At 37.9% G+C, this 21906-nt stretch overlaps 6 protein-coding genes and 1 non-coding gene across 7 annotated transcripts, besides 1 other annotated feature; 2 read left to right on the forward strand and 5 right to left on the reverse strand. All coding sequences in view use genetic code 12, as the record gives it.

Annotated features, from left to right (window-relative positions):
* Positions 1-512: 512 nt before the first annotated feature.
* Positions 513-2189, forward strand: ECM38 (Ecm38p; the record flags this gene model as incomplete). The annotated part of the gene is made up of 1 exon (XM_036811259.1): positions 513-2189. The coding sequence occupies one exon, from the start codon at positions 513-515 to the stop codon at positions 2187-2189; it is 1677 nt and encodes a 558-aa protein (XP_036667714.1).
* Positions 2190-2266: 77 nt separating this feature from the next.
* On the reverse strand, positions 2267-3235 carry CPAR2_403560 (uncharacterized protein; the record flags this gene model as incomplete). The annotated part of the gene is made up of 1 exon (XM_036811260.1): positions 2267-3235. One exon carries the CDS (start codon positions 3233-3235, stop codon positions 2267-2269), a length of 969 nt encoding a protein of 322 aa, XP_036667715.1.
* A 543-nt stretch (positions 3236-3778) lies between these two features.
* Positions 3779-6331, reverse strand: OSH3 (oxysterol-binding protein related protein; the record flags this gene model as incomplete). The annotated part of the gene is made up of 1 exon (XM_036811261.1): positions 3779-6331. The coding sequence occupies one exon, from the start codon at positions 6329-6331 to the stop codon at positions 3779-3781; it is 2553 nt and encodes an 850-aa protein (XP_036667716.1).
* Positions 6332-7034: 703 nt separating this feature from the next.
* CPAR2_403580 (uncharacterized protein) lies at positions 7035-8396 on the reverse strand (the record flags this gene model as incomplete). Its single annotated transcript, XM_036811262.1, has 1 exon — positions 7035-8396. The coding sequence occupies one exon, from the start codon at positions 8394-8396 to the stop codon at positions 7035-7037; it is 1362 nt and encodes a 453-aa protein (XP_036667717.1).
* Positions 8397-9038: 642 nt separating this feature from the next.
* Positions 9039-9129, reverse strand: a tRNA (tRNA-Gln).
* A 1229-nt stretch (positions 9130-10358) lies between these two features.
* On the forward strand, positions 10359-11795 carry CPAR2_403590 (glycosyltransferase family 15 protein; the record flags this gene model as incomplete). Its single annotated transcript, XM_036811263.1, has 1 exon — positions 10359-11795. One exon carries the CDS (start codon positions 10359-10361, stop codon positions 11793-11795), a length of 1437 nt encoding a protein of 478 aa, XP_036667718.1.
* Positions 11796-12013: 218 nt separating this feature from the next.
* On the reverse strand, positions 12014-16576 carry CDR3 (Cdr3p; the record flags this gene model as incomplete). Its single annotated transcript, XM_036811264.1, has 1 exon — positions 12014-16576. The coding sequence occupies one exon, from the start codon at positions 16574-16576 to the stop codon at positions 12014-12016; it is 4563 nt and encodes a 1520-aa protein (XP_036667719.1).
* Positions 16577-21577: 5001 nt separating this feature from the next.
* CPAR2_t_cp_Gly(GCC)_80 lies at positions 21578-21648 on the reverse strand. Its single transcript has one exon. It is a non-coding gene; the product is annotated as a tRNA-Gly (tRNA).
* Between the last annotated feature and the right edge of the window lie 258 nt (positions 21649-21906).

Here is a 21906-nt window from a genome sequence, read left to right on the forward strand (position 1 = left end):
ACCTTCGTTAGATGCAACGATTACATCTTTAACGACAATTAAAGTAACGAAAAAACTGAGCATTTGCAAATCTCCCCATCAAGTTTTGACAAATAAGATTACGTCTCTTCGTGATCCCATCCATTACCACAGAGAATCGACATTCGGTTGTTAGTGAATCATCATGTACGAAGTGTAACGCCGTACTTGTCTCTCCCCCACATTTCCGAAATTACAAAAAAAGTGACCTCGGATCGAGACATATACTTTTTTCGCCCATACAAAACAATAAAACATAAGATCCGAAAAATGGATCTGTCCCATCTGCGTTTATTTCCCAATTGGGAACGGGAAAGGAAAGGCTCCACTTGAAAAAAAAATCTTGGGCTGGCCAACAAAGTATAAAAGTGGCCCCAAATGGACTCACTTCTGTTTTGAGCACCATCGTCAATTGATCAATCAAATTGTCATCGATGTCTAAAGAGTTTATGAAATTTCCTTCAAGGAGATCAACAGTGTATTCCCATAAGGGGATGGTTGCATCGACGCAACCATTGGCAAACTCGGCAGGTTTAAAGATACTCGGTATGGGTGGGAATTGTGTTGATGCTGCAATTGCGGTTTCTGCTGCATTGTGTGTTACAGAACCAGGATCAACTGGTATCGGCGGCGACTCATTTGCATTGTTTCATAGCAAGGGTAAAGTGTTTGGATTGAATGGTTGTGGTAGAGCAGCCAAAAATGTTACCCCACAAGATGTATGGGATGAGCATAATCATGGGAAACCAATGTCAAGAATCCCTTACACTTCAGTGTTTTCCGTGACAGTTCCTGGTGCAATCAGCGGCTGGTATCAAGCCTACAGTAGATGGGGTTCTGGAAAAGTTACATTTAAGGATATTTTGCAACCGGCAATTACTTTGGCCCGGGATGGATTCCCTGTATCCGAGCTTGCAGCTCTTAGTTGGAGAAATTCAGTCCCTAAATTAAAGAGCCAGAATCAGAATGTGGCTGAGAACCCATTTGTCCTTGAAGGTGGAAGAGGACCCAACGAGGGAGAGTTTGTCAAGAACTTGCCATTTGCTAGATGTCTTGAATTGATTGCCGAAGGGGGTGAAAAGGCATTTTATGAAGGGCCTATTGCTGAGGCAATTGTTGAAACCACATCAAAGAGAAGCCACAAGCTCACATTGGATGATTTGAAGAGCCACACTTCAACAATTGTGGAGCCAATCAAGTTGAGTTTTCAAGACCATTCGGTGTGGGAGATACCACCAAATGGTCACGGATTGGTTGCTTTATTAGCCCTTGGCTTGATTCAGGAATTACACAATGAAGGAAAGATTAACTTGTATGAGTTGAAGCATAACTCAGCTGAGTACTTACACGTATTGATTGAAGCTTGTAAATTGGGATTCCACGATTCTGATGAATACGTTACTGATCCAACGTTTAAAGATATTCCAATAAAGGATTTATTGCATCATGAATATTTGAAAACAAGAGCAAAATTGTTTGATCCATCAAGAATAATTGATGGTGAAACCATGACCCATGGTGTACCTGATCCAAAATACAAATCAGACACTGTTTATTTCTCAGTCACTGATTCTAATGGAGATGCGTGCTCATTTATCAATTCTGTTTATGAAGGGTTTGGCTCGGGTATTTTGGTTGAAAAGTTTGGATTTTGTTTGCAAAACAGAGGTTGTAACTTTAACTTGACTCCCGGATTGTCTAACTGTTTGGAAGGTGGGAAAAGACCATACCATACAATTATACCCGGTATGATTACAAACAGTGACGACTCATTGTATGCTGCATTTGGTAATATGGGAGGTTTTGCTCAACCAGTTTGTCACGTACAACACGTTTTAAACATGATTGTATTTGGAATGACACCTCAACAGCTGCTCGACTCCCCGAGATTTTCCTTGGACTCTGACCATGATCATTTGAAGGATAGAGGAAGAGGGGCCGATGGTCCAGTTAGAACACCAATCACCGTTGTCAAGATTGAAGAAGGCGTTGGAGAGGATGTCATAAACCAGTTGCGAAGTTTGGGACACACTCTTGATGTATTGAGTGGATACTCTCGACAAACAGTTGGTAGAGGACAGATCATCAAGAGCGAATCAAAAGATGGACAATTGATATATGCTGGTGGCAGTGATATGAGAGGAGATGGAGCCGTAGTTCCATTTGTGTAAAAATCGTGAAACCATAAAACGTTATAATATCTAGCATACTTTATTCTAAAACTTCAAATGAAGTACTAGATTCTCGACTATTGTGACCTTTTTCGTGCATCCTCTTCGATATCCTTTTGTCTCTTTAGCACAGTGGCTACACAAACAAGTACCAATGCATCGTCGTGCATCGAAAGCACGCTTTCATAGTCAACATTAGGATCAGGATTATACAAATCATCTATTCTTACCTCGCCATATCCCAATTTGAAATAAGTTTCGGCTTCACCCAAGATAGCTGTGCAACGTTCACCATAGTATTCGGGTTTCGGTAATCTTGCCTTTGGACTTAGTTTCATCTTGAAGAGAGACTTCAAATACGGATTTGGTTTATTTTTATCCAACTTGTCGGTGCGTCCATCCCAACTGTCAACCAATGAAGGTTGTCCTGGTCGTAGAACAGAATGTTTGAATCCATATTTCACCTGAAAATATGCCCTAAATTTCCTTCGGAAACTTTCGTCAATCCATCGATGCACTTCACCTTTGTATACATAATCGCAAATTGGTAATGTTGAATGAGCAAACATGACAATTTGAAAATTGGCCTTGGGAGAGTTAGGATCAGGTGTGAAGTCAAAAACATAACTATTGTATCCTATATGGTACTTCTTCTTCACTTGACAGTAAATGTAAAAATCTTTGTCGATATCGAATCTCCCGATTTGATTGGGGACATACCTCCTGAACGTCAAAAATTTTGTCGTCACTGGGTTTAAAGGATCAATGGCTTTAAACAAAGGTATTCCAATTCCTTGACGTTGTAAATCCTTGATATGTTCATTGGGATTATTCTTAAAAGCTTTAAATTTCTCTGCTGAATCTTTACTAACGAAAATTCTAAAACCATCTGTCCAAAACCGGTTATTTATGGTGACTGACCAGCCTCGAGGAGCAGCGCTTTCAAAATACACAGGTTCATCTCCTACTAGCGGCGGGGGCTGATCGTAGCTTAGTTCATTGTTTGGTCTATGTGTATATTCAGGTGGAGCTTCTGGTTTACCCATGGTGTGAGGTTAGTGACAGGTTGACCGATTGATTGATTGAACAATTGATGGGGTGATTAGTTGTCTTTTATATCAGTTACGTGGTACAAGGATAAAAAGAAAGAGGAATGATCTTGTATTGACTGTGCCTCGTGTATGTCAGCATATCCCTTGAAGATGATCTAAAAAAAAAAAACCTCAAAACCATTCGTATTGTTCTTTTTGTATTGTCCTGTATATAAAACATAACTGTACAAAACAAAATAGTCAGCCTCACCGTCGGATTTAACATTGGCGCAATTACAACTGATATGTATACCGAGAAGTGAATTCAATTATGGGACTGGTTTGCAAGTACACAACTATTAAATAGTCGAATAGGACTGAGTCGTAAGCGTTTGTCCATTGTCCAATCACCCTCTATCTGTGCACCCTCTGGTTGCTTTATCGAGAGAGATATATGACTTGAATCGTACACATATAGACAGTTGAAATGATTTTTTATTTTTCAAAATCTAAGTACTTCTGTTATATCTAAAATCTCTAACTATGCCACAAAAAAGCTCACCACAATTTGACCAACCCTTGCCAATCTTGATTTTTTCTTCTATTCCAATAACTATTCTCACCAGTGATGAATTCCCACTTACCTTCATCAACAGGTTCATTGCTTCCACCAACAAATTGGAAAAACTGAGGTACATGTTCAGTACCACTTTCTTCCATTTCTTTTCTTCTCACACGCTGATCTTGTTCAAGTTTATTCTTCAACTCTTCGGCCCGATCAGCATCACCTTGTTCATACGCTTGCAAGTCAGGTCTGAATCTTGAATCAGTTGGTGGGATGAATCCCTGCTCCATTTCGGTTATTTTGTTCAACGTACCAGCAAATGTAGTAAATCCATATTTTTTCTGATAATTAGGCAATAATTCGCCAGCGTGCCAGATGCTTTTTTCAGTTGATTTGGTCTTGAGAATGAATTTTTCCGTCCAATTACCAGAGACAGTGTATGGCAATTCCTTCTTTGATTTGTCAAACACCTTGATTTCGACCCCTTCTGATCTACCGCTCCACATTCCACCCTTTGCAAACTCAGCAACAGCTTTATACCCCTTTGATGACTTGATTGTGATTGATCCGTTTGGCTCGGCATAAGTTTCTCCAGCAATAATGTTCTTAATCATTGTTGTGGGTTGGGTCCAAGTAAACTCTTCACCGCTCAACTTATCAGTTAATACAACCATACCTTTGGTTGTGACTTCAGATTGTTTACCCCAAAATTTTTGCGATGGCGACAAGGCGAAATCCATTGTCCAATTTTCAGTGTCGACATGAAAGGCAAAAACAGGAGGCCTATGACTGACTTTTTCCGAAATCAATCGGAAACCGAGATCTTCTCGTACCAATTCATAAGTCTCACCCAATAATGGGGTGAACGGTTTCCGTTTATTTCTTTCTTTGGCTCTTTGTGAGGAAAGAGAGCTCAATGCAAATGCGGCAATTCTCAAAATCTTTTCACCGTTATCGCCTTGGAAATCGGATTCAACTGCATTAGATACAATTTGCGGATATTCGAGCATTTCGGCAAATTTTTGAAGTACGGTTGTGGGCTCGTTGTAGGTTACAGGCATGGCAATTGTCGACAAATCTTTACCAACATTCTTTCGAACAAAACTAAGCAATGAAGGTGGTGAGTGCTTGCAAATCGGTATGTCAAAATCACGGGAAACTGCGTCATGAGGCAACGGGTATAAACCATCATCACCAGCCACTGTTGGTTGTGGCAATTCTTGTTTCTGTTCAGTGTCAAATTGAGTTTGGTCATCAAAGGCTGCTGCACCTGCTGCTTCAGATTGTTGAGGTGGTCTTCTGTCAGTAAATTGCTCGTCATCTTCTTCTTCATCTTCATCCTCCTCGGATGAATTTTCTTCAACCTCCATCTCTTCATCTTCTTGTTGTGGTGCATATCCTTCATTGTCGAGAAAGTTGACTCCATCATTGTCAAATTCCTCCTCTGCATCATGGTATTCTGACGTGTAAATTGACTGCATGTCGTGGGTACTTTGACCATCTAGGTCTCCACCTCGTTTGTTGATTAAGTTCAAAATATCCTGGTGAATCTCTCCCACCAATGGTGATGGGTTTTCAAGTCTCAACTGGTCTAGCTTGTGTAAAATATTGTTCAATTCTGTAGATGATCTGAAAGGCGATGGTGATTTAGAGGCAGCTGCGTTTGGACTCTCTTGCCTCTTGATTGCATTGAAGGCGTTCACCCATGCATTGAAATCAGCTTGATTGATTGCCTTCAAATGCCAAACTTCCATTCCTGAATCGATAATGAACTGTCTATTGGATGGATTTGCCGAAATAATTGCCTCTTTTACCGGCATTTGACCTCTTAATTTGGTATCATCCACTTTGAAATAAGATAAGGAGCCTCTTTTCAAATTCAACACAAAATAACGCTTAACAAATCCTTGCAACTTCTTTCTCCGTTTTTTCAACATGATACTTTGTAAAACTTCCCCAGCAAGAGAATTGTCTGCATTATTGTCAAACACTTGCTGGTCGTTGTGCTCAATCTTTTCCTCTTGTGATATGTCAGTGGCTATAACGTTGGCAGAAAACTCAACTGATTTGGCAATCGTTTTGGAAAAAGAATTGTCAAATACAAAAGCAAACATGCCCCCAGTTGCAGTGTGAAACTTTCCGTGTACCAATTCATTAGCAATCAATTTGTTGTAGTTTTTGATCAAAGATAGGTCAGATTGTCCGATTGATGACAATGTGGATGTTCTTGATTTAGACTTGTAAACATCATTTGATTTCTTAAATTGGTTGACAGATGCAGTTGACCCGGTTCTTGTTCTCAGTTGTTGTGGTGGTGGAGGTGGAGCTAATTCACTCAAAGCAGCGCTCCTATCCGATGCATCAAGCGACGACTGAGATGAAGTAGTGTCATCTCTTTTTTGATAAAATGCAAAATTGATGGATTTTTTCAAAGGTTTCACTTGCCAATCAATGGTGGAGTCTTGTGGTGCATTGATCCACTTGATTAAGAAATCTTTGGAGTGGATCTCCAAAGTCTCCATTGCCGATTCTGAAGATGCTGGCATTTTGTGGCTGAGAAGGAGCTAGTGGAGTGGTGGGTGGTGGGTGATAGATATTGACTCTGGTACTATCTAATGCTGATGCTGAGAAACGTGAAGTCAGCGAAGTCTGTGCTCTTTCGTTGGTTTTAGTGTTATGCAGGAATCGAAAAAGTTGAAAATGTTGGCGAGCTATAAAGTGTGGTTACCGTTGTACTTTTAGTACCTAGCAATCATCAAAACAGAATGAGATTGTAAGAGATATTTGATGGTTTTATATATAAAAGTAATGAAAGCTTTTAACCTAAATTGGAATACATATTCCACTCAATCACAAAAAACTTCTCCAATAGGAGAACCAAATTTATTTGTTGAGCGTCGGATTTAATGCACAATGGGGTAAAAGACAAAGATAGCATTGGTGTGGGGAGAGAGAAGATCTTCAAGATGACGTCTTTCTCAAACTGAAGATCATTCGAAAAGGTTCAATGGATCGATATGCTCAGGACTAGTTACTTATAGGTAGAATATGCTGCAGATCAACCTCGTGCTAATCAGCAGTCCGTAGTTAAAAATTATCACGAGCGAAAAAAATAATAGATTGTTCACATGCTACTACACACACGCTACCCACAGTGCTCATTTTTTTTTAATTCCGTCGGACCATCAATATTGTTAACAAAATCTCTTAATTTATTTGTATTCCTATATCCTGTTTTTATCAATCATTTTACAATTTCAAATTGAATCTTTCTTCAGAACTGTTTCTAGACTCAAGTTCATACATATCAGAACCGAAATCATCACCATGCATTGTATTAGGCATAGTGCTTCCTATTCCTCCTACTCCTCCAACTCCTCCAACACCCCTATTCCTGGAGAAGAGCATAAACTGTAGCTGCTTTCTCAAACTATTGATCATCATTCTTTGTAAATTCATATCTTCCCGCATCATGAAATTGTCATTAACTAGATTCTTGATCATGTTTTCTTGATCACTAATCTTTGACCTATTTATAAATGGAATCAATTTCTCATTTATTTCAAACTTGAGACGATCCAATTCGAAATTGAGGTAGATCAATTTATCTTGATCTTCTTCACCAGAGTACTTGTTGATCTCCTCTAATCCTTCATTGTATCCCAAGTTTGTGATTTTTCCTTGAATGATTGAATCCAATATCTTGTTCAATTGTCGCTGAAGAAACAGATTTTCCAGTTCCAAAGTAGTCATCCTGTCATTCATGGCATTGTAAAAGGGCAAGAACTGATTCAATTGGCAGTTTCCATTTTGAAGATGTATTTCCAAAGAAGTCTCATTTGAACCGACCCATCTGCATCCAATTTCATGTGCTGGACACTTGACTTTGCCCATTTTTATACAATTCTCTTGATGTTTGGTCATGTTCTTTTGTGAGATTGAGTCGTTGCCACATAACTCACACATTTTGTAATTGTACAAACATTCATGTTCAAGATGCTCCTCTTCGTCGATCTTTGTCAATTCTGTATCACAAAACTCACACTTGAATAGCTTATGCACGCATTCATTCGTTTCAACATCTTTCATAAACCTTCTCTCAACAATCAACTCACATTCCTTGTTGTTATCACGTTTCCCGCCACATTTCACTCCCGTGTAAAGGCAAACTTCCGTAACGTGATGATCAACTTCCCACCTACTCCCCGACCAGTCACAACCGCGTTCACTGTTTAAACAGTACACTTTCAAATCATCAACAAGATTGGTCACAATCAATGGTGTGGGGAATAAGTCATTGATGTTGGCTGGGTCAATCGGAGTCCTATCTAGGGGACAATGACCACCTCTGGAACTGTTAGACCCGTTTTTAAGTGATTTCACAAACTCCAATATACACTCTTTGCAAAACGTGTGTCCGCATATCGTTGTTAGTGGAGTTATAAAGGGTTGTTGGCAAATTGGACAATTCAAATGGTCAGTGTTTGTCTTGTATCGTAAATTTCGTATATCGGGGGACGAATCGTTATCTAGTAGGTTGAATGATGTCGGGTAGTCTTTGATTGTGATTGTATCGTTGTACCTAGTCTCTAAGTTGTCTAGCTCTTCCATTGGTTTGGTGATAAAAGGACAGAAAGTGGGGATGATAACGTCACACTAATTATTTTTTCGTCTTCTTCTTTATCAACCGTGGGAAAAATAATATGTTCCAGAACAAAACTTCATTTCTAATAAGAGTTACAAAACAGGTGTGAAACGGGTAGGCCAGTAGGGGAGAGGAAGAATAGAATAGGTTATAAAAGCGGCTACTGCTGTGTAAGAGTTGCTTTAATGTATGAAATGATGTTTTGTAGCTTACAACTCAGCAATGCATTAGTAATCGCTTTCAGAAAATGACATGGATTACTGCCACAAAAAGGACCAAGCGGATGAAGACGTTGTCAAAACTGTCGTAGATAGTGAAGTGCTCTGCGCGACCTTTTTGATTGGTAAAACTGGAATGCATTGTATATGATTCTAGTCAAATTCGGTTTGTAATTTTTTGTTCTTTTTTCGCAACAAAATCTAGACAAACCTGTTTTCCGACTAATTTGTGATCAAGTCAGCCGTTGGAGAGGCAGAGATTAGTTTAGACATATTAGTGGGTGATGACACTCTGGATCATAGATTCTGATCGCTTCATAGTCACCACTTTATGGTATCAACAATCTTTAAAAATATAGCTCTGAAACGACGCAAAAAACAAAAAATTAAAGGTCCTAACCAGATTCGAACTGATGTTGTTCGGAAATTTGAAATATTTTAATCAAAACCGAAAGTGATAACCAAGCTACACTATAGGACCACTGCACCACATTAGGTGATTTTTGACTTGTTGTATACCCAAATAATCTAATTGTTTTATTAATAAAACACAACCTAAAAGCTTCCACTGCGCTAACAATAGCATCATCACTTTCTTTAGATAATTATTTGTCACCTTACACTCACTCACTTGGGTATAAAACATGACTTGAAATCGTTAACCTAATACATAGCGTCCTGAATATAGTCATATGACTCTTGCCGAAAATGACATTACATTCGTTACAATGTGCTCCTCAATTTTCGAACGGTTTCCTTTGGCTTTGTGTTGGGATTTGATAGCTTTTGGTATCAATAGTCAGTAGATCAGAAGGCAGTGGGAGCAATAAGCGAGGGACCTTTTCAAACATCATCATTGTAGTGAAAAGAGGAATCGACAATCAAGTTGATTAAGAGATTGAGTGGGTGAGAAAGGTGTAATAGTGGTGGCAGTAGTATTTTCAAACAAGATGAGACCCTATCAAGCATCACAAAAAGCGCATCAAATTGAGTTGAGCACACTTTGCTTTAATCTCACTGAGTAATCAAGCTTACAGTTCTTGGGGATTCGTCTAGAGTAAATTCAACTCTCAATTTCGAGTCTATTTCATGTAAACTACTTTGGTAGCTCATTCTGGAATCTGGGTCTGTGGTGTGTTAGAGTTTGTTATGAAGAGAAAAGTTATTTATGTAACCTGTCCTCAAGTTGAGTTGGTTGCAAAAACCAAAAATAAGTATTCATAGCAGGACCAAATGCGTAATGGATACGACTAATATTTTTCGCTTAAATAATCAAGCCATATTTCCAAGTAGACCTTGACCCAACCCATAGTTTCCGAGTCAAATTACGACAAATGAATGCTTTCTTTGGTGGCGGTATTTATTTACATCTGTTGTTCCTCTGTTCCACCCCAAAAATAACACATCTTGAAGTGATGTCTTGTCCTCCTTGGTAGTGGGGAGCTCTAACTGTTTCACATATAGACACTGCCACCATGTACTTGAAGATAATTAACAACACCTCCTTTGATAGGCTGCACAATCAAACGTCTTGCATAAAGGTAGCGCCTAGAGGCAGTGTCTTACATCTTTAGTACGCGATCGCCTGTGATTTCTTTTTGACAACAAAATTTTTTTTTTTTCCCTCTATTTTTAAATTTTCAACAAAAAGTTCAAAGTGAAACTCAACGCGTGTTTTCCAACAAAGAGACACTATTGCAACTTTAAAAGATGGTGATAACACGGTCGAATGCTAGATTGATCAGGTTTGTGGTGTTTGCCTTGGTCTTAATTGGATGTGGGTACCTTCTTACAAAAGGTTCTTCATATGAACCACCACAAGTTCAACAATTCAAACAGCATGCTGGTGGTGCTTCTCAAATTCAACAACAGCAGCAGCAACAACAGCAACAACAGCAACCACAAGCGGCGATTCCTCCGACTCAACAACAGCAACAGCAGCTTCAAAAACCGGCAGCTCAACAACCTCCTGAACAGAAACCACCACCGGCTCAAGGAGAAGCAGCCGGTGCAGCAAATGCAGGAACTCAATCATCAGGTGAAATTGCGAACTTGCCATACACACCCAAGAATATGGGTCCCTTGGCCAAAGCATTCCTTGGCAGTGATAAGAAAACACCCCAATACATCCCGCAAAAAAACATTGACCCAGCCACTTACTCATCCAATGATAAAGTCAAGGCTGCATTTGTTGGGTTGGCACGTAATCAAGACTTGAATGGATTTTTGGAATCAATTAAAATCATTGAACAACGATTCAATAACAAGTTCCATTACGATTGGGTTTTTCTCAATGAAGTTGAATTCAGTGAAGAGTTTAAAACCACCATTTCCAAAGCCGTTAGTGGTGAAGCTAAATTTGGTTTGATCCCTGCTGAACATTGGTCTTACCCGGAATGGATCGATCAGGAGAAAGCGGCATTGGTTAGAGAAGATATGAAAGATCGGAAAATTATTTATGGTCATTCTGAATCTTATAGACACATGTGTCGTTTTGAGTCGGGTTTCTTTTGGAGACAAGATATCTTGAAAGATTATGAATACTACTGGCGTGTTGATCCTGATGTAAAGTTATTTTGTGATATTGATTATGATGTTTTTAAATGGATGAAGGATAATGATAAACAATATAGTTTTACCATTTCATTACCCGAATATAAGGAAACCATCCCCACATTATGGAAAACCACCAAGGAATTTATTGACAAGAACCCAAAATACTTGGCCCAAAACAATATGATGGATTGGTTGAGTGACGATGGCGGCCAGACCTACAATGGCTGTCATTTCTGGTCTAACTTTGAAATCGCCAGTTTGGATTTCTGGAGAAGTGAAGCATACAAGCAATATTTTGAATATTTGGACAAAGCCGGTGGGTTTTTTTATGAACGATGGGGTGATGCACCAGTACACTCAATTGCCGCAGCATTGTTTTTACCTAGAGAAAAGATTCATTTTTTTGAAGATATAGGATATTTTCATGTTCCATTCAATAATTGTCCTGTTGATCCACAAGTTAGATCCGATAGAAATTGTGATTGTAATCCAAATGATGATTTCACTTGGAGGGGTTATTCTTGTACGACAAAGTATTATAAGGTGAACAATTACAAGAGACAAAAGAATTGGGAGAAGTTTACTGGTTAAAGAGAGTTGAAGAAGAACGATTGAGAAGGTACCAGAGTTTATAGCGTTTTGAAGGTTTGCTTTCTTTTACGTGTATATCAAAGCAATTCGCAGAAATCGTAGTCATATTTGACGTAGAGCTTTCCACTACAAATTGACCTCTAAAAAGGGGGTATAAATTACATATATATACGAACGAGATTATAAATCCAATCGTTAATGTATTATTGATTTTGTTTTCATGCTTGATCATTGTATCCATTGTAAATGGCAAATTTCGAGAACCAACTATTATTCTTTTCCCGATTTCCCTTGGGCACTCTAACCAACCAGTATAAAAACACAGTAGCAACCATATTGAATGCAATAAAAGCAATAAAAATCCCCACATCACGACCAAAATTGTGGATTGAAATATCAATGCTTGACAAATACTGATTTGTCTTATCCATGGGGCAAAATTCACAACTATCAGTGGCTTCTGGATTGGTCAAATAACCACCAGCAATGGAAATATAAGCTCCCATATAGTCCTTACATTTTTGTACACCCGGTTGTTCTGGTGGGAAATGTAAATACTCACGTGAAGAACATCTAATTCGTGAATTTCCAACTCCGATGGACAACATTGCTGATATAAGATACGTGAATGGATTGCAACGATAAAGGAAGATCCAAAAACGAGGCATGAAATCCTTGGTGGCAATAACACCACAAAATGTCATGCTAACAGTAATTAGGAACGAAATGATATTTGCTGCATTGTCGGCCAATTGATTGAATGAAATACACAATTGAGCCAATGTGGAACTGTAGACAAACATCAACGTCATGGCAATCCACATCAAAGCTCCACGTTGTTCAACTGCATCACCAGCATTACGATACATACCAACAGGGTAGTACCACACAAAGTATGAGATTGCAGCTGCGGCGACTTGATAGGGAATTTCTGAAGTGATCTGAGCAGCAATAAATGCAAACCAGGAAAATGTGCGTGATGGATGCTCTCTTGCTTCGTACAAATCACGTTGCATAACAAACATGGGGACGTATTGTTGCGCCAACGTTGTCATAACAACAAACAACATGAAAATTGACAACATTTGATTCTGCAAACCTTGCATCGAGTTTTTCGACTTGAAAAAAGTGAAACCATTAAACATTGAACACAAGATAGCCATGGCAAATTTGGAGTAAATATACGATGGTGTACGCCAATATTGTTGAAACAATCTCTTCAAGACATAAAAGTACTGGGTCCAAAGTGGAGCTGCATATGTCCTCTTTGCTTCTTTTTCATCACTCCACAATTTCTTGGTTGATGGAGTAGTAGTACCACTGGGTGCACTTCCATATCCAACTACACCAGTACCCATTTGTTCCAATTCATTTAATTCTTCTTGAACAGCACGATACTCAGGTGAATTCTTCCACACTTGATAGTAATCCTTATTGGCATTGGATCCAGGAGCAGCACCAATTACATGCAACATCCATTCAGCAGGGTTTGCATCAGCAGGACACTTGGGAGCACCATGGCGCTCAAAGTAATTGATCAAGGTTTCACATTGGTAACCAAATTCTCCAAAGTAAACAGTTTCACCACCACTGCGAAGAAACAATAAGCGATCAAATTCTTCCAACAAGATCGATGATGGTTGATGGATTGTACACAAAATGGCTTGACCATGGTTGGCCAATTTTCTAATCAATTTACAAATTGACCAAGCAGTTTGTGAATCCAACCCTGATGTAGGCTCATCCAAAAACAACAACAACTTGGGTCTAGCAACTAGCTCAACGGCAATGGTTAAACGTTTCCTTTGTTCAACGTTTAACCCTTCACCTTGAACACCAACAACGGCTTCAGCATACGGTTCCATTTCCATCAATTCGATAATCTTCTCGACATACTCATTCTTTTCTGCTTTGGACACTTTACGCGATTGCCTCAAGTAGGCACTGAATCTCAATGCTTCACGTACGGTAGATGTTTCCAAATGTAAATCCTGTTGTTGAACGTAACCAATGGATCTTTGAAATGCATTGTCCAATTGACATCCGTTAACCATACGAGAACCAGAGGTAATGACACCAACAGTCAAACGTTCACTCAAGGCATTCAATAAGGTGGTTTTACCAGCACCTGATGCTCCCATCAATGCAGTCACTTCACCGGGCTTGACCCATCCGTCAACTCCGTTCAAAATAGTTCTTTCTTCACCTTTGATATGCAACTTGTAGGTTAAATCACGCCAATGGAAAACATTTGAAGTTTGCAACAATTTACGATCAACATATTCATACGAGTCGGTTTCGTAGCTCAATTCAGTAGACCCACTAAATTCCAATGCCTTTTGGTCATCCATATAAGCTTCTTCGTCCTCTTCATACGCCTTCATATTCTTGGCATGTCTTCTTTTGAAAACCAAAATCTCTCCTTTTGATTTAGCTGCTTGACTGTATTGGACGAAAAACAATGTGGTAAAAAACAAAAAAATTACAAATGCCAACAATATACCAAAGTTTCTCCAAGCGTGCTTCCATTCATATGTGAATGCGGTTTTAATGTACAAATCACCATCAACGAAATTGGAACCGGGGAGTGCGGCGAGTGTTGCACAAACAACAGAATTTCCACTTTGTGGGTATCCAAATCCCAGCGGCACAAATCGTGAACATTCAAATGTACGACCATGGAATTCATTAGCAATAAGTGCTTCATACGCATATGACAATGGGTTAATATAGTGGATCCATTTGCACCAACCAAGCATATAAGTCACAGGAATGGCAAACCCAGTGAAAGTACTCATGGCGTACAACAACAACGATGATGGTGTCATTGCCTCAGCCAATGTCTTTGTAAAAGCACCAATTGTTCTAAACAAATGAGACATCATCAAGGTGGCAAGGAAATTGATCAACAAGTAAAAGAAAAATGCACCAGGTTCACGTTTGAAATGAACCATAAAATAAAGCGCCAAATTAAAACAGCAACTACTAATAACCTTCAACGGGAAATCAGCCAATATTGAGCCTATTGCATCTGCCAATGGTGGATACAATGCATATTCACGATGTTTTTGAACAATGGGCCTCGTCTCATAAACGGTATAAATTTCCAAAACTGATGAGTACGAATTAAACAACAAGGCATAGTACATTACAGCAGTACGATAATAAAACGATTCAGTATTAGGTTGCAAATTGTAGAAAACCGACGCCAATATCAAACTCATGGCAACATTACCAAATATTGTCAAAATTGGGAAACTTGGAGCACCCTTCATTCGATCAAAATTCCGCTTTATAATGTATCGCACTTGCATAGGTAAAGACACAGTATATGGTGATTTTTTGTTTGTGTTTTTGGATTTTTTGGCTTGCATGGCTTCGAAAATCTCTTGTTTTTGATCATAATTCTCGCAATTGTCTAAGTATTCATCAATCTCCTCTAATAAAGCTTGTCTTTCAGGGGATCTTCTCCAATAACGGTAAAACTCCTTTGGTGTGCGAGGAACAATCTTTTCAAATCCTGGCTTCACTATACGTTCAGCTGGGTTGGTAATAGAAGTAAGAAAATCAGGCGTCGTTTGTCTTTCTTCACAAACAAATCCCATCTTTTGGAAATATGCTGCTGCACGTTGACTTGATCCGAAAAAGATTTGATAACCTTCATACATGACAATGACTTTATCAAATAAATCATATGCATCTTGAGAACATTGATAAATGGCAATTAATGGGGTATCATTTAAAATGGAGGCAGATGTCTTTAATGAACTTATAAATTCAAGAGCAGTGGCTGCATCCAACCCACGAGTAGAATTGTCCCAGCACTGAATTGATGCCTGCACCAATGAAACTTCAGCAATGGAAACTCTTTTACGTTCACCTCCAGAAACCCCTCGTACGAAATCATTTCCAATTTTAGTATTCTTTGTATGCGACAACCCATAAGTTGCCATAACCACATCAACAAGATGTTTTGCATATTGTTCACGAGAGACATCCAATGGTCTATTTCTTGGCGTCTTCATTAATGCGGCAAATTCCAAAGTTTGACCAACAGTCAAGTAAGGGAAATGAGTTTCGGTTTCAGCACAATAAACCACTTCACCTCGGAGATTTTGATTAATTTCTTCGGGAGTGATTCCATCATATGAAATAATGGATCCATCGGCAACATTAAATCCATCAGTATGACAAGCAATAGTCTTGAGGAATGTTGTACAACCCGCACCAGGTCTTCCTAGTACAACTGTAACTTCTCCTGGCTTGATTAAGCCCTCCATTGGTTTCAAAATGTCAAAAGTGTGTTCTTCCTTTTTGTTGGTAAATTTGTTAATGACATTTTTGGCATACTTGATAAATCCATTAGATACAGTAGTTTGATAATCTGAATTGACAGCATCGCCATAAACACGTAAATTTTTATAAGCAACACCCAATTTTCCTGGTTTGTAGTAATCAGAATCACTTTGATACAATCTCCACATATTTTGGACATATCTTTTGGAACTAAAACTAGGAGAATTTGGATCCAAAGTTGGGTCAGTCTTGTCTAGAAAGGGGTTTACCCCATGAGGAGTTGTTGCTGTAGTGGTGGCATTGTGTGGTTGTCTAAAGCTTTCATCAAAGAATGACTGTTGTTGGGTTGTTATAGTTTTAGCTAAATGATGAATTTGTGCAGATGCAGATTTGTTGAAACCAGAATAGTATCCATAATAAGGTTGTCCTTCTGGTTTCTTTCCAGTGTAGTAGCCATGGTACGGCTGACTAGTTTGTTGTGGCATAATGTAGCAATATTCTTGGTGAAGCGGAATGAATTAGTCTGTCGTGGTAATCTGTATATATATATATATATATATATTGTCTGTTATTTTTGAAAATGGTGCGATTTTGGTTGCAAAGTTATTTCTGAGCGGAGTGGCGAGCACAGTGGTATTATGATAATAATATGGGGATACTATATTTAATGATATGCCAAACTAAAATCGTCAGATCTGATTGGGGGTTAAAATAGAAAGAAAAAAAGGAACGAATGAACCCTAACTGAGGTATGGTGAGGTAGATGAGCGTTTGTTTGACAGTTTAGTTGATATAGTATGAAATCAGTGGCAAATGGTGTTAGTTATTTGTATGCACCTGTCTCTGTCAAAAAAAAAAAAAAAAAAGAAGATATAGCAATAGAATCGTGATACTGTGTCTATGGCTTTCTATTGCGTAGATATACAACTGTTCTTCTGACGTATTGAGATGAAGATGGTGAAGTAGGGTGGGTGTCGTATGTGATAATGATCAAATGTGTCTGTTGAAGATATATATATATGGTTTGTATGTTGATTTTGGGTCACTCATATTAAAGTGAACTACTTTTCTTATATATATATATTTATGTATATACAAATGATAATGACGATGATCAATTGTTGTTATTACTACTACTACTATAAAGATTACTATGTAAGGTAAATAACACAATATGCATATGTATATAGTACATATGTATAGTACTATTGTTATTGTTATTGTTATTATTATTTCCTTATGGGTTTGAACAGAAAAAAATCAACTCAAAATCAAAAAGAAAATCAAAAGAATATATTTTTAATTCACCTTTTCCCTTTTTTTTTGTGTGTCGTTTTATTTCCAAGTGTCTTAAAAATAATAAATAAGACACAAATACAACACATGAAGCCCATCTTTTATTACATACACATCTTCATATACAGAGAAGGAATGGCTTAATATCTTATTTCTCGTAAAACTATGTGTAAAGCAAAAGCCTACTTCTAGACACGCACACTCACACACTCACATACCAACATACAACAAAACATCCTTACTTTTTAATAATTATAATCATATCATATCTTTTCGGTTGGTCAGTATTCATATACAGTATACTATGGTTATATGTATGTTCTTTAATGTTTATAGTTTATATGCTACATGGATTTATTACTTAATTAAGTAATTTCATTATATTTGTATATATATGTATATATATATGTATATATGTAATATATACACAAAACACAAAACACAAAACACATTACATCACAAACTTAAAAAAAATAGAAAGACAAGGCAATTGTAGTTTATTTTTTAGTTTTCACCCCCACTTCCTCATTCACACACTGTGCTCATATACAGGATTTTTTGTTTGTGTTTACAAGTTAATAATATTGAGTTTAGGACAGGGTACATTATTACATAATAAATAAATATAAAATATATATATTTATATATATATATATATGGTACAAAAATGTGTAAAGTGTTTTATACGACAAATAGTGCGTTAGCTCATTCGATAATGGTATATTTTCAAGACGTTGTTATCTAATTACTGAATCAAACTTTAATCGAAACCAATTACACTAGGACAAAAAACTTTGGTTTCACCCTTTTCAGGCTGCACTTGAGAGATCTACTAACTCTCATGAAATCATTCCACTTCCCATACCTGGTCTTTTACAACATACTTTGATCTATTTACGTAGCATGATCAAGTTCAAGTCCATCCCTAGTCACAAAAATTCAGTGAAAAATGGATACCACTTGCGTTGGTACCAATCACCTGTTCACTACTAACCACTCTTTTCTCAAAAACGTGGCTTTTCCATCCTAGCTTCGTACTCGCAATTAAACTTTGCAAAATACTTCAAACCATTCTTCCTCTTTCGTTAAACACCTTTCCCATTCTGTTGAACTTCCTTTTTCTTCGTGACTACGCAACATGTGTCTATTGGAAGGCTTTGACTTTGATGATGGTGATAATAGACCCTCGGAAAGCTCATAAGCCATTGCCAAGAAATAAAAATTACCGTGTAAGCCATTTTCAACTGTTTATAATCCTTTGTCTTACAGATTGAACATGCTACATACATACATATAGAAAGGCTTAAAATCTGTCAAATACGCTACAAAAAAATAGAAACACATAAGCCTCCATCAGTCTGGTAAGTAGCACGCTGAGGTGCTTGATTTAAGAGGCTTATTGCTACGGCTTGATTAAAGAGGCTTATTGCTACGGCTCCATTAAAAAGGAACATTACGTCCCCGTAATGACTATAAAAAGCATCTTTTGCAATCTCTAATGTCGTGTCAAGTCAGGTCGAGTCTTGTCTGGAATCGTTTGTATGAAATTTCAATACACAAAATCTATTGCATTAATTTTTTTTTATTTTGGAAGTCAAACGTTTTTTTTGATGATTGTATTTTTGTGTATCAAACAAAAATAGGATACAATAAAATTTGTCCCTCGCCATCCGACGACGTCTCTTCACAGCCCTCCTCTCCCCCACTCAATACTCAATACGTAGAAGTCCATTGTGATTTTGCAACATGGGATAAACTCTCTTCTTCCCCTTTCCATCTCTTATTCTCCAGAAATTAATACGCCCAACTCTCAATATAAACTCTTTTCAACCTTCCGATTTGCCCCTCAATTTCGCAAATCTTTTTCGAAATAGAAATTTCATCTATCAGAAAGAAAAGAAGAAATTGAAAATATTTCATGACTTTTTTTTTTTTTTATTTCTGATCCATCAGTGACCTCCGTTCTATTTTTAGCGGGGAAGATTTCTTTCCTCATTTTCTTTCTTTCAAATGGTTATGAATTGAAAGTCAAGCAAGAAGGTCAAAACCTTAATCGTCTTTTCCCTCGCTGGTAAACATTGGAGATAGTCGGGGATAAACTCATAGTGGGACAACTTTAAACGATTTTTAAAAAAATTAAGGTTTTCTGTTTTCTTTTTTTTTGCTTTTTTTTTTTTCTGTTTTGTTTTCTGCGCGGGGGAAGAGGGGCAATGCCGTGAGGAAAAAAAAAAAAAAACTTCGGGAGTCGGTAATAACGAAAAACACCCGACGAAAGGATCTCCGTCTTCAATAAAAGAACATCCCCCCATGGGAAATGTCGTCAGTCGTACGTTTGAGGTAATTACATCACTTTTCAATAGAATGTTTACTCCCTTTCCATTAAACAAACAATCCGGTTGATTGTTTTGCCCTCTATTGTCCGAACATTGTTATAGAGTAACCAAGAGGTAAAATTCTCAGGGGGGGGGAAAGAAGAGGGGGTGCAAGACATTGTTTAATCGAGTTACATCATCATTTGTGTAAACTTGTACACTGTGGTATGGTGGCTGTGTATCTAAATACTCTCTTTTCGTCTACTTTCATTATCATTGGGATTGCGCTACAAAGTATCAAAATTGTGGGGTATAGCAACGGTTATGTACCACCTTGCTAGTAAAACAACATTGTTTGGTTTATCAATTACTTAAACTAGAAAAGCTTTGATTAAGAGTCATTAGTTCATGAAGGTTATGATACTTCTCTTGATCATTCAATCCTCAATCAAGCTGAGAGAGCATATGTTCCCATTACACTATATTCTGCCAATCAACTTCTCCTTTCTAACCATTCTCTTCTATTTTCTTCATTCTAAGGTTTTGTTCCTTATGATTTCCTAATTAGGACATTTGTGCCTAATTAGGAAATAAATTGGTTGAAAAAATTTTGAACTATAAGTTAATCGTACTCTATTGCATCGCATTAAACTAAATCACTATACTTAATCACTCTATGTATGATCGACCATCAACATACTGTAGTACAAAATGCAAATGATATTTTGGACCGACAATCCTAATTATTATCTAGTCACAAGAGAATTATCCTAATTTAGAGTTATCAAAAGATCTACAATTTGTGTTACGAGCCAAATTCACTATTGTATTTTTCGATCACTGATGAAAAAGGCTCCAATCAGTTTTGGTAGCACAAACCACTAAATATGGATACACCACGTCCGGAATATGTCCCCCCCCCCCCTCTCTTCACTCGAGACACAGCCGTGTCAATGCAGGATAAAGAAGGCGTAGATCAAACACGAATGAGTTATATTTGCAGAGCACAAAATCTCAATGAAGTATAGGTAATAGGAGGGTAAAAGTGGGGGGGCTTCTCGTGTTCATCTCTGCAAAACGATGTACTAGCATCTCGTGAATCTGCATCGTCTTTAAAGGGGCTAAACCAACGTCGGATTTGTACAACGAGCCTCTACTGGTGGATGCGTCGTTTCGTAATTGAAGTTAAAACAAGCAATTCATTAATTGATCTATGCTAAATGCTGCTTGAATAGTTTCCTGCAATTGAGCACTCCATTTGATGTCTGCTTGCACCGACAAGGGATGGAAAACCAAAAAATGCAACCCCTACTGACTCGTGAAATCTTTCTCATGAAATTTCTTTGCCCCACCTTTCCATTCTCCCCTCTGGAAAATAGATGCATTGTGTGCTGTATATGCACACCATTTGTGTACCAATTTGCACACAAAACATACGTCCCATACACTTACACCACCATCTAACCGCATATGCGTATGCACTCCACTCCTCTACATCTCTTGAAAAGAGAAACAAGAGTAAAAAAAGTACTCTTCAATGGCTTTTGCAACTCTGGCAACGACAATATTAAAACCCTATTTGCTTTTAGTTTCAAGCGTAGCCGATGTAACACTGGGCAACTTCTGGGTCAAAGTGAAAGAGATCTGCTGACAATGGTGTCCTTAACGATTTGAAGTTTACATTATTTTTTTTGCATCCATATTGGCACAAAATTTTAAGACCCAAAAAAAAAAAGAGAAAACACTTGTTAAATTGCGTAACTCTTAGGCATTATTGTTATCAAAGCAGTAGACTAGCTCAATGCACATATCTAACGTCCCACCCAATGGACAAAAAGAAGAAAATGAAGATGATAAGAAAAAGTTCAAAAAAATAATTGCGCAAACCCGGAATCGAACCGGGGGCCCAACGATGGCAACGTTGGATTTTACCACTAAACCATTTGCGCCTTTTTGTTGAAAAGCCCCTTTTTACGCAATCCACACTGTGCATAAAGCCACTTTAAAACGACTCCCTTAACTTTATAGCTTGTTTGCTATGATGTGGACCATTGAACATGCGTAAGTCAGAGACCAGGACCCAAATTAACTTACAGACAATTGATTTGCAGTCCCCAGTGGTGAATGATTGCTAGTTCGTGTTGACTATAGCACGACTTCAACACCCCTTTCTGCCTGACGACTAAGAGGGCACAGTAAATTCCAGC

The sequence above is a fragment of the Candida parapsilosis genome, contig 006372, assembly GCF_000182765.1.
Source record: "Candida parapsilosis strain CDC317 annotated contig 006372".
In the NCBI taxonomy this organism is placed as follows: domain Eukaryota; kingdom Fungi; phylum Ascomycota; class Pichiomycetes; order Serinales; family Debaryomycetaceae; genus Lodderomyces; species Lodderomyces parapsilosis.